The sequence below is a fragment of the Vulpes lagopus genome, chromosome 14 (assembly GCF_018345385.1).
Source record: "Vulpes lagopus strain Blue_001 chromosome 14, ASM1834538v1, whole genome shotgun sequence".
Classification (NCBI taxonomy): Eukaryota; Metazoa; Chordata; class Mammalia; order Carnivora; family Canidae; genus Vulpes; species Vulpes lagopus.
Genome location: NC_054837.1, coordinates 33,856,813 through 33,869,519, shown reverse-complemented (window position 1 = coordinate 33,869,519; position 12,707 = coordinate 33,856,813). Strand labels below are relative to the sequence as shown.

Sequence of the window (12,707 nt, the reverse complement as noted above, 5' to 3'; positions counted from 1 at the left end):
AGCTCTGGGGCTCGAAGGAGCCTAAATGAACAGGAGCATGGTGTCTTGTACACACCCTGTTAGAATGCACGGAGACACAAATGCCCTGCTGCCCCTTTTGTTTCATGGCAACAGTTGTGGTTCATGGTGTGAGTTGTTCAGTGGTACCCTGGCTGAGGTTCTCGTTTCTAGATATAAAAACAGGGTTCCCAAAGACATGTCCATGACATCGTCTGTTGCCTTGGAGATGCCACAGGAGAAAGGAGGAGGAAGAGCCTGTGGTGGGTGGTTTCTCCCGGGTTGGATACTTCCTAACCTCAGCCCTTTGGTCACACTGCAGCAGCCGAGCCACCAGAGCTCTTGAGTGTGTGAGGTCAGCTTTGTGCAGGCGGCAGACCTGATTCCTAAAAGCTGTTCGCATAGGCCTCTCCTATGAGCAAGGTTCTGTGGGGTGTGGACAAGTTCATGGTGTGCAGACCTGTTCCCGGATGCTGGATGGGAGGGAGAAAATTCACGATGACCAGAGCCGATCTATTGTCGGGGGTATGTAGGTGGTGGTTCTTCCTCCTCACCTTCACCAGATTCAGCAGAATGGACTCATGAATCTGTAAAGGAAATAAATCAGACTGGTCCTTCATTCGGAGTACGTTATAAATCTCTACATGCAGTTGTTATAAAAATCAGAATTTTTAGATGTCCATGTTGAAATTATTTTAAAACCTATTGCCTTTAAGGTAGAAGTCTTACATAGAATCCCCATTTTAGTCTGTATACATTGTTTTCAGTCTCCTTAGTTGCTTCTTTAACCCTCAGATGAAGAAATACTAGAGCCAACAAGTCAGATGTTAATAACCCTTAAGTTTGAGAGCAACAAATTGACGTTTTGCTCCATGACTTGAAAGACTGTCACAGTGAATAGAAGGGGCGCTTGATTTCTTGACCTTGTGTTAAATACAGTCTTCCAAATAGGGAAGGGAGCTGCCTCGCTTTCCCAAGTCCCCAAGTGGGGCCCCTGCTAACCCCACCGTATGTAGGCAGGGGGTCAGCCCTCCTCTCACGGAAACCATCCTCTTCTTTTTATAGGTCTAGAATTCGCCTATTCAGCTGCCCCCAAATCCATGCAGAGCGCCATAATGGGCTTGTTCTTCTTCTTCTCTGGTGTTGGCTCTTTCGTGGGGTCTGGACTGTTGGAGCTGGTGTCCATCAAAGCCATCGGGTGGATGAGCAACCACACAGACTTTGGTAAGGGCTGCACTGTGTGTTTGAACATGGCCTCTGACAGGACCTGGGCTTGGGCTGCAGCGGGTGTCCCAAGTGTTTGAGGTCGTGTTAGCAGAGCACAGCCGCCCAGGAGCTGCTAATGTGTAGGTCCTGGAGCTGCCTGAGACTACTCCCCACCTGATCTCCCACATCCTCACGAGTTTGTTGGGACACAGATGAGCCTCATTCTGTTGTGGGGACAGAAGTGCCTCAGCCAAGTGTGCTGGGTCTGCAGGGCTGCCACTTACTTGAAATCTCCTTCATTAGTAGGCTGCCTTTTCCACCTAATATCTGCCACGATCTTTGTGAGGCAAATAGAGTCTGTATCACCAAGTTCCTTTTATTTACCTGGGTTTGTATTTGGGTTTTTTTTTTTTTTTCTGACAATACCTTTAAATTCTCTGCTTTATTTTTATTTTTTTTTAAAGGTCTCATTTATTTATTCATGAGAGATGCACAGAGAGAGAGAGAGAGAGAGAGCCAGAGACACAGGCAGAGGGAGAAGCAGGCTCCATACTGGGAGCCCAGTGTGGGACTTGATACAGGGACTCCGGGATCATGCCCTGGGCCGAAGGCAGACGCTCAACCACTGAGCCACCCAGACGTCCCAAATTCTCTGCCTTTAATAACATGGACAGATAATTTCCTTACTTTAATTACAGCTATGACTGGTGACCATCATGAGGGGATTTTATAGCTGATGCTGTTAGGTGGCACATAGCCCTAATGGGGCGCTGAGCAAAATCACTCACAAAAGATGAGAGTTTTGCTGTTTCCCAATTTATGGTAGCTTTTAACTGGATGCAGGAGGTGAAGGTTTCTACTTTTAGGTAATAAATCCCCATGTAACTCTGATGAAAGCCTGGGGACTTTCCCCAAGAAAATACAGAATTCCAAAGGCCCCTCCCAGATTGAGTTAAAATTCCTGTCCTCACGGATGCCTGAGTGGCTCAGTGGTTGAGCATCTGCCTTCGGCTCAGGACATGATCCTGGATTCCGGGATCGAGTCCCACATCGGCCTCCCTGCAGGGAGCCTGCTTCACCCTCTGCCTGTGTCTCTGCCTCTCTCTCTCTCTCTCATGAATAAATAAATAAAATCTTTAAAAAAAAAAAAAAAATTCCTGTCCTCAGGGGTGAGTTTAGGATATGGAGTCCCAGTGTAACTTCTAGAAACCTAAGCCACCCTCGAAGCCCTTGGCCTTGGCCACACTGCGTTCCAGCTGTCAGAGCATATTCACGGCTGGCTCAGGTCTGGTTGTTTTGAAGAGAGCAGGAGGCTCTGGGGCTTTGGTGTTTATTCCCGGGCCCCTTGGACAATAAGCAGCTGTGGAATAGGAAACAGGTGCATGGTGGCTTCTGGGAATTTTCGTGGATTCTTGGTGTCCTGTGATCTGTTTTTCTGCGTACAGGACAAACCTTCAGAGAAAGCTTTGCCACAGAGACCAGAACTCTGTGATTCTTCTGTTTCTTTGTCTTATTTTTCAGCGTATTCTGAAAGATTAATTTGAGTGATTTCAGCCCCTCTTTGCTGATTTAGTATCTCTGACTTTACTGTCATTGGCCCTTGACTTCTGACAAGGTGGCTTCCAGCCCATCCATTGTGAGGTTCATCTCCACTTGTCAGGCATGGCACAGACATGGGGTTTAAGCTGGATCCTGTGTGTTAGTGTTATTTTCATAGCAGTGTCCTAGAACAGCCAGCCCCACACCACATCTCGTGGCACGAGGAGACCTGTCCTGTCCTTATTTTCACACCAGTGAGAAGAGGTTCAGTGAACCATGCCCGCAGCCCACTTGGCAAGAAGAGGATGCAGATGGGGGAAGTGCCCGGTGGGTCAGGCAGCTCCTCTCAGCTCCCTCCCACTGGGGATTTGGGGGGAGGATGGGACCAGGTAAGCCCCCACCCCCCACACCAGAATAAAATCTTGCTTCAGTAGAAGGAGTGGCAGGTGTCATCCTGGGCTCTGTGTGTGTCTCTGTGCGGACTGTGCTCTTCCTGGCTCTGCTCTTCCACAGCTTCCTTTCTGTATATGGGTTCAGGTTGCTGATGAAGGAAGCAGGTAGATTTAGAGCATCCTGTGTAGTTACAGGATGTGGTGTGGTGGAAGAGCCCCTGTTCTTACACCATTCCCTTCTGTACTTGTTCTCTCAGGAGGCCAAGTTTTCATGAACATCATCATTTAGATCTAGGATAATTCAGACTAAAGCACAGCAATCTTTATCTTTTTTTTAAGGATTTTTTTTTTAAGATTTTATTTATTCATGAGACGCAGAGAGAGATAGAGACATAGAGGGAGAAGGAGGCTCCTTGTGGAGAGCCTGATGCAGGACTCAGTCCCAGGACCCCAGGATCACAACCTGGGCTAAAGTCGGACGTTCAACCACTGAGCCACCCAGGTGCCTAAGGATTTTTTTAAAGATCTGTTATTTTTTCTAGAGAGAGAAAATCCTCAAGCATATCCCATGTTGAGCAGGGAACACCCCCCCCACACACACACACCCCAATGCAGGGCTAAATCCCATGACCCTACGGTCACTACTTAAGCCAGAACTGAGTCAGACACTGAACCACTGAGCACCCAGGCTCCCCTAAAGCACACCAGTCTTTTTTTTTTTTTTTTTTTTTTAGGATTTTATTTATTTATTAGAGAGAGAGGCAGAGACACAGGCAGAAGGAGAAGTAGGCTCCATGCAGGGAGCCTGACGTGGGACTAGATTCCGGGTCTCCAGGATCACGACGCCCTAGGCTGAAGGAGGTGCTAAACTGCTGAGCCACCCAGGCTGCCCAAAGCACACCAGTCTTAAGCACAATTTGAAACATATTTAATCCAGGTCAGGATGCAGGACATTTCAGGGGGCTTCCCTGTGGCCCAGTGTACCCTGTCCACTCACCACCATGTTCTGCAATGTCAGGCCCTGTGGACTCTGCTGATTTTGTGCTGCTGTGGCCAGCTCCATTCCACACATCTGTGAATCATCCCCTATAACTGCTTTCTTCTGAGGAGTAGCTGGTGGATGAGTCAGTCACAGTTCACTGATCTGATCTGCTCTTGCTGGGTGTGATGTTTCCAGTTTGAGGCTGTCATGAGTAAAGCCGTGAAGGACCTTCTTGCACGTGTGTCTGGGGACATTGTGTGAGATTGTTGCTCCTGGGCCCAGGAATCTGTCACCCAGAGTTTACTACCTTTAGGTCTGCGAAGAAGCCCAAGGAAGTACAGGGTGACTGCTTACAGGTAGTGAACTGGCTTCTGAGCACCCTTCCTAATCCCACACAGGTCAACCCAAAGAGGGAAAACAGCGTGTAGTTTTCTTGGTATGCCAGCTGTGAGCTTCAGAAGTTCTGAAATGTATTTATTTGAGAGAGAGTGAGTAGTGAGGAGGGGAAGAGGGAGCAGCAGACCCCCCCCCCCCCACGCTGTGCAGAGAGCCCAGTGGGGTGCTCAATCCCAGGGGAGCCCAGGATCATGACCTGAGCCAAAGGCAGACATTTAACCAACTGGCCACCTGGGTGCCCAAGCTTCACAACTTTTAAATGACTCCTTAATTTGGGGAGATGCATGTTTCAGTATCAGTGCGTAGAATGACGTCATTGTTATCCTGACAGCAATCTCCTCTGGTAGCACGGAGCTAACACAGCAGTGGTGACAGTGTACCCTGGGCTCCACGGGGTGTGCAGGCCTCCCAGTACCTGAGACAGAGCCCAGCACACAGTAGGGGCTCAGTCACCGTTTTTGTTTTTGTTTTTTTTTAATCAGTCACCATTCTTAACTATCTGTTGTAGATGGTCTGCTAGAAATTTGAGTATTACCAGATCCCTTCCCAAACCAATCCATGTGGGGAAGTCACTGTTTTCTGCAGCCTGCTTGAGCGCTTGTACAAATATGTGTTATATAGATCCTTAATTGTGCTTACAAATACAAGCACCATAAAACATTGGCCATTAGTACTTGTTCAGACACAGAAGGGAAGTTCCAGAGTAACCCAGCTTTCCAAAGCCCTTCAAGACAAATGGAAGCCTCGATTTTTAAATTAAGCGAATCAGAGAGCTGCGTGTGATACACGTGAGAGAACAGCTTTCTCTGGAGACACTGCTGACCAAGTACATCTCTTTGCTCATCTGTCAAGAAATGTGTCAGCCTTTTCAGTTGGTGACAAATGGTGTAAATGGTAGGACACTTGTGGGCCATGGCGATGGGGGTCAGGCTTTGTAGGGAGCTCAGGGTGACGTGCTGTGAGTGGCTCTGAATGCCTCAATACGAACATCGTATTTCAATACATTCTTACTTCTCCACATTGAGTGGTTGTGGTAAGTGGTGCCTTGAAAACTCGGTTCTCCATCAGAAAGCCTCCCAGTTCACAGACCTGACGGTCCTGGACCCACATGTACAGTGAGGATGGTAAGAGGCAGGCGACAGTACAGTCTTAGTGCGTCCTGGGTCCAGTGTTGTGTATGTTACCTGCACATTTGGCCCTCACGATGACACTGTCTGCTAGCTGCTATGTTTTCCCCGTTTCACAGATGGGGAAACAGCCCAGATACAGCAGGCCTCTTGGCTTTGAGCTTTGTTGGTTGAGCTTCAGGGTCTGTGACTCTAACCTCTTCAGCCTAGTTGGGATGTATTGGGAGCTAAACGGAACAATGTGTGTGAAAGGCCATGCTTAGTGCTTGGGCCAAAGTCAGTCATACAGTAGGTTAGCTGCTGAGATGAAGTGTGTCCCTGTATCACCTTGAGGATGCTAAAACCTGAACATTTGGGAGAAGAGTTTTAAAAACACACTATCTACGTGTAGTATGTGGAGTGTATGTCAGCTACCCGCCCTAGCTTGTGAAAGGCACATGTGTCGGAGGGTGCTCACTATACCTGAATTACTGAATGGCACAAGGCATCCAGAACTCCTGACTGGACATGGCATCCAAGCTGTATCGAAGTGTGTTGATAAGGATCCAGATTCTAGACCCGAGCCGTGGAGAACATGGCTTTCAGGATCGGCATGAGGATGGCCTCCTTGGAACAGCTGTCCATGCTAGGCCAGCTGTCAGTCCTAAAGGGGAGGGAGCTGCTGGAAAAGACGAAACACCATCCCGTCCAGTGTTTGCTTCTAGGGTGGGGGCAGGAACACAGTGGGGTGGTTTTTTCACTTTCCCCAAACTTTCTGTGCTGGAAAAATTTAAGGAAAAAAAAGAAAAAAAGACTTTCTCCACATGGTTTCAGTTGTGGCCAGTGGACGCTCACCTCATTCACCTCCTCAGATTCTCTTCAGCCCATTGCATGGATTCTCTGGAGGATGTGGTCAGAAATAGGCCTTGTCACTGCATTCCCATGGCCGGGGGCTTTGGCCTCATCCCTCTGTCGTCCAGTGGGGAGATGTTTGAGGAGCAGGGAGTGTGGTTCATGCCAGAGACTGCGGTCCAGAGCCTGGGGTAGACACACAGCTGGCTTCAGAGTGACTTTTGCTGTGGTTTTAGAAACAAAATGCTTGTGTGTTTTGAATTACAAAGATACAATTTTTTTCATTTCCTTTCTTTTTTAATAACTGCAGTTAAAAATCACCCTGACCTTGATAGGAACCAAACATAATAGATAAAATCTTGAGAAGTCCCTAAGTGCATCTGATGTGTTTCTCTCTTGTGTCTTCTTAGGCAATATCAATGGCTGCCATCTGAACTACTACTTCTTTCTCCTGGCTGCGATTCAGGGAGCCACCCTCCTGCTTTTCCTGATTGTTTCTGTGAGGTACGACCGGCAACGGTCACGGGCAAATGGGGTACCTGCCAGCCGGAGGACCTGATACCCCCGAGGCCATGTCTGGTGGACCGTAGGTGGCCATGCACCAAGCAGGAGATGCTTCTCCACCTTGCTGGCCGTGCACATGCGGCACCTAGACTGTTTGTCGTGTTCTCCCAGATGAGCTGGGTAAGTGCCTTTCTGTGGTCTCCCATCACACGGGGCCCCCTGGAGCAGATGCGAAGCTCCTCCTCGACAGAAGCTGTGGCAAGGTGATAGGGGCTCGAGGAGACTGCGAGTGTGTTGGTCGGTGTCTTCCCGTGTTAGACGAGGGTGACCATTCCCTCCCTGCAGACAGGATGATCTCACTTTTTTTTCCCCTTTTTCATTAATAAACATCTTGAGAAATAGGAGGGCTTTTTAAGAGAGAAAAATGTAATCTGATGCTGCAGAGATTTTGTGTGAAGGTCTCTCATAAGCCACCAATCTTGCCACTGCTGGCTTGTCAGCGCAGGCTGGTACTGGGCGTATGTCATCTGCTGCTTCAGAAATGACTTACCTTTTCAACTCTTGACGTTGAATTTTTTTCTTAAGAGCTTGCATCAGGACCTATTTAAGACCAGGTGTCCTAACTAAGCTACAAAGCAACTTACAGGGTATTTTAAACCTTGCTTAGTCTGTCCTCCTGTGACATTTCCTTTTGGACGCCTTTGAGCTTGAAGACCAGTCATGGAGAAATGTTACCTTACTTTGAACAGAATTAGTGTCATTCAAGACCGTTGGCAGTGTTAAACGTTACCTGTGAATTTCAACTGTGTGATAGTCACCGGCTTTTGTATTGTTCTCTTACATGGATGTGGGGGTTCTAATTTTGTCAAATAAACTGTTCTTTATCTGTTGCTGTATTTTTGGTATAACTTTATTATGAAAAGTCCCTCAAATGTGAGACCCATTAACTACTTCTCTTCGTGGTTTGTACCTGGTTTTCCCTTTTTTGGCTTTGGACGTTATAGGGGTTCATAAACTGCCACGTGGGAGGTGCAGTTTCTTGAATCAAAAATTGACAAGAATTCTAATACCTGCTCTTGTCACAGCTCTTTGATTTTTCCAACGTAGTGATTCTTAAGCCTGCTCTGTATTAAAATACAGTTTTATACCTGGAGGAAAAAATGAACACAAAACCCCTGCTCTGTTATTTGTTTGTATGTAATAGAAAGTATGGAAAACCATAAGGAAGTCCTCTGACTGGTGGAGTTCAGGCAGAGCAAAGACAGATGACCAGTTGTCAGTGGGGCTGACAGTGTGAGTCTGGGGTGAAAAGCACCACCCTCAGAAATAGTGTCCACTAGAGATATAGTTTATGTCTTCAGGATATACTGAAAACTGTTAACCCATACTGTTAACCCATTGAAGGAAGTGGCGGGGAAAGGGAAGAGAGGGTTGGGTGATGGGGACAGGCGGTCCCTACCCCGTGCACTTGACAGTGTTTACGCCCTGGACACATGTCCTGTGAGCATCCCTGGATCTGTCCAGGCCATCCAGGAAAGTCTCCCCAGGTCATTGGAGGGCTGACAAAGCAGTCAGAAGGACAGCCTTTTAGGCTGTCTCAGCTGAATTAGGTTGTAGGTGATCGGGTTCACCCTATGGCGCTAAGCAGTAATAGATTAAAAAAAAATACACAAAACCAATATCCTGTCATGGGAGACTTTAGAAATGCTGTACCCTGAAGATGGGATATGTCTTTAGCTCATTGGTGTCAGCCTCGGAGGGCCAACGCTCGCGCTCCATTTGAAGACGCTCCCGCCTGCCTTATATGTTGAGGGTGTGCAGGGTGGGACTCTTCATTTCTCCCCAGTATCTGGAGCAGACTCATAGAGGAGGTTTTAATAAGACGGAGCTTTCCCACACGAGCTTGTGGGAACAGAACCTTATTTTGGTTTCAAAGGGACCTGTGAAGCCTGTCCATGACGTTCAGGTATGGCCCAGTCCGTATGTCCTGCTGTCTCTCTGGGACCTGGGGAGGTGGGGGATGGTGTCCAGTGGAGCATCCTGCCACCTCACTGGGCAGAGGTTGAGACGCCCCTTGTCAGTGGATGGGAACACATTGTCCTCTGTGTGACCTCGCAGGACTGCAGTGGCCCCCACTGGCTGCCAGATTCTCTGGAATCTGATACCAAAGTGTTCCATTGGTGCAGAATGACCCCATCACTTAAAAATCAAAGCGCATTTAAGAGGAACACAGTGCTGTCATAACCTGAGATTGCTGTGTACACCATGTGATTCACTGTTATTAAAATAGGCCCAGTATTGTAGGGGCGCTTTCCAGTTGAATGAAGTCCTTGGAGCAAATGCTTTAGAATGTTTAACACCTTGCTCTTTTGGAAACAGGGCCTTTTTGAGGAAACAGGGTGCCTGATTGAAACAGAACATATTAAGTGAGAAGTACAAACTAGAGAGCAAAGGGGGAAAATAGTCACATGAAACAACGCCACATAACTGAAAAATCAGCGTTCGCTAATTTTCAGATCGGCCGCAAGCCCACGGCTCCTTGGAAGGGAAGCCAGCGCGGTGTTAGCTGGGGGTTACATCTGTCCAACACACTTTACCCAGCCCTCCAAACCAGCATTGCTCTGTGGAGCTTCCGCATCACAGAGTCACAGGCTCCCGGAGGGCAGGGAAGGGACCTTGCAGGAACCCTGTCCTTTCTCCTCTATGCCCTGCTGATTTTCCAGAGACTTCGGGACCCAGCAAAATGGGCCAGATCAGGAGCCAAGGAGGTGACAGACTGCCTGGCGTTTTTGAGAAGTGCACAGTCAGCCCCTTGGCCTGCAGGACTCCAGCATTTGCAACCTGCCACTGACACAGCCTCCACCACCTTCCCTAACTGCCGGCAGGCCCAGGGCCAGCTGCCCTCAGCACTTGTTCCTAAAATCAGATCAGCATCTCAGTCACTAGTAACACATATGGAGTTCAAGCTTGGAGACCTCCCTGGACATGTCCATCAGGGCTCTCCACCTGACTGCTGACTCCTTGGGGCTGGAGATCCATGTTCGGAGTCATCTGTGGGGAGGTGATGCTTGATGCCTGAGCCTCCCTGAGAAGGATCCAACCCTGGCTGCTCCCAGGACCTGAGGTCAAGGAGGTGAGGGTGGAGGAGTGTTTCCTGGAGAGAGAGCGTCTGCCCCACATCCCTGCCAAGTGGGATGACCGCCTTCTGCGGAGTGGTGAGCCCAGCTGCAGGGCATTGGCTGTGCAGGTGGACAAGGTGCCCACTTGCCCTGAAGGGACCCAGAGGGAGGGGGCTTGTAGCACGGGCTGTGGGGGCAGAGGTGGTCCTCCGTTCTGTCCCTTCCTTCTTTCCATTTCTGTCTTCTCTCTCTCCCGGCCCTCCTCCTTCCTCCGAGAGTACCAGGCAAAGGGAGGTCTTTGTGGTCATTCTAACTCTTACAGAATGGAGAATCAGAAGCTTTAGGAGATTTCAGCTTCTATATGAGGGGATATGTGGGATGTGGCAGAGTGCTGGACACCATAGTGATGTCCTCCCTGCCTCAGGTGGGCAGGACTCAGGTCCCCTGAGAGGGAAGAAGAGTCAAGGTGGGAATGTTTGGAGGCCCCTTGTATGTGGCATGACGTAAACCTGCACACAGGAGCCCCGGTATGTCAAGGATACTGCCTCTGTGTCCTCAACTCTGTTAGCAGAAACCTAAGCAGAAATGCAAGGAATGGAGAAGGGTGTGAAAACACTGGGTGCTGCCCACAGGTGTGCATGCAGAGCCAAGTGGGCCCTGTGAGACATGCAGCCATGAGGGTGTGAAGCCTGGACCCTGCTTGTAGTAGATCCCGCCCCCCCTTGGTATCTGTCCTGGCAGAGAAATAACTGGCTGCGGTACTGGGGTGAATGGTGTCCCCCAAAAGTCACGTCCACCCAGAGCCTGTGATTGTGGCCTTACTGGAAATAGGATCTTCCTATTTCCAGAATCAAGATGTCACTCTGGAGTTAGGTGGGCCCTGAATCCAGTACAACTGGCATCCTCATGAGCAGCGAGCACCAGGGAGGCATCCAAAGAACCACCAGCACAGACCTGAGAGACATCTCCACAAGCCACGGGAGGCCGATGGTGACCGGCAGCACCAAAGGCAGGAGGGGCTCTCCTCCAGAGTGTGAGGGGGGGAATTTCTATAGTTCCAGACCCTCCACTGTGTGGGACTTTGCCCTGAGCACAACAGCTACCTGGGGCCGCCCTGATGCTGGTCCACCACCTGGGTGGATCAGCACACTGGAGACGAATCCCCTGATGGTTCTGCAGCCTAGAAATCTCTCAGAGCCAGCTAGTTGGTGCCTGTATGGCCATGTTCACAGGTTTTAGGTGTTTGCATGTGCCGCTACTCTGCCTACCACAGTGGCTGGCCGGCAACTCAGATTCCAGAAGGTCGAAGCCACTGTGTGAGGCTCTGACATGTCACGGGAGAAGTTCCTAATCCATCAAAGTACCTTGCACACACACTCGGTGAAATGCTACCATCACTCCCTCTAGGTCCACTGGTGCTAATAGCCAGCGAAATTAAAGATATCGTGACAGATCCAGACATGAATTTTTATGCTTTATATTATCACATACATTCCCATGGTACAGATGTGGACATGAACAAACTAGCGTATGTGAGAAACTGAATTAGGAAGAACATGGGTGCTCCCATGAATCCCATACTGTCAGGCCCCCCAGATGCCGAGCACGGCGCACCAGCCAGAAAACACGCACAGTCATGTCAACTTATCATTTTTGGTCAAGGACTCTTGATTTTTTTTTTACATCCTGAGCACAAAAGTGGTATGTTCCCAAAGTCAAGAAAATTACAACAGGCCATTTATATCAATTGATAGTTAAACATTTACTCTGCTTATTAAGGCAGATTAAACAGCGCTTTATTACCCTCACTGCTCCAACTAGAATCCTGTCTCTGCCAGGCAGAATGCTCATCCGTACGGCTGCTCTTCGTGTTCTCACCGCAATTTAAAATCCACCAGGGAAGTGGGAAAGAGGAGCTCTGGGGCTGTCACCAGGGGACATCTTTGAAGCAGAAATGTGCTGAGATGGTAAAGGCTTTGCTGCCCTCACTGCCCTTGGGGCGGGGCTTGGCCTCCACCTGGAACCTGCTGTGAGAGGAAGAGTGTCACTGCCCCCGCGACCCCCCCCCCCACTCCCACTGCCTGACATTTTAAATGAACAGGTGCACATGGGACAGCTGGCCTGTGGCTTGCACACAGCAGTGAAGGTTAGAAATGGTGGCACATGGCCCTGGAGGTGGCCTCTTAGAGATAATTAGTTTTCTTGGGTGCCAGCAATAGATGAGTTTTTTCTCCATTCTGTTAGCTGTGGGCTAAAATTCAGATCGGCGTTGTCATAGGCTAAATAATCTCCACCCACCATCCTGAAAGATATCTGCGTTCTAATCCCTGGAACCTGTGAATATGTTTCCTTTACGTGGCAAAGGGGACTTTGCAGATGTGATCAAGTTCAGGATTTTGAGATGTAGGAATTATTCTGGATTGTCTGGGGAGATTTGGAATCACAGGGTCCTTATAAGTGAAGAAGGGAAGCAGGAGATTCAGAATCAGAAGTGAGGACAGAAGTAGAGGGCAGAGTCATGCCACTGGTGGTTTGGAAGATGGAAGGAGGGGCCACAAGCTCCTTGCTCTGCAATACTCAACCTCACTGTCCTCACCCTAATCCTGGCCCTGCT

The 12,707-nt window shown here is 49.1% G+C and overlaps 1 protein-coding gene across 1 annotated transcript in view; it reads left to right on the top strand.

Moving 5' to 3' along the window:
- Nucleotides 1-7,870, top strand: part of SLC15A4 (solute carrier family 15 member 4) — a 28,623-nt gene extending 20,753 nt beyond the window's left edge. The window contains exons 7-8 of the mRNA XM_041728520.1: nucleotides 1,063-1,221; nucleotides 6,881-7,870. Coding sequence (XP_041584454.1) covers nucleotides 1,063-1,221; nucleotides 6,881-7,029 — 308 coding nt within the window. The 3' untranslated portion in view covers nucleotides 7,030-7,870. The remainder of the gene's footprint in view (nucleotides 1-1,062; nucleotides 1,222-6,880) is intronic.
- The last annotated feature ends 4,837 nt before the right edge of the window (nucleotides 7,871-12,707 follow it).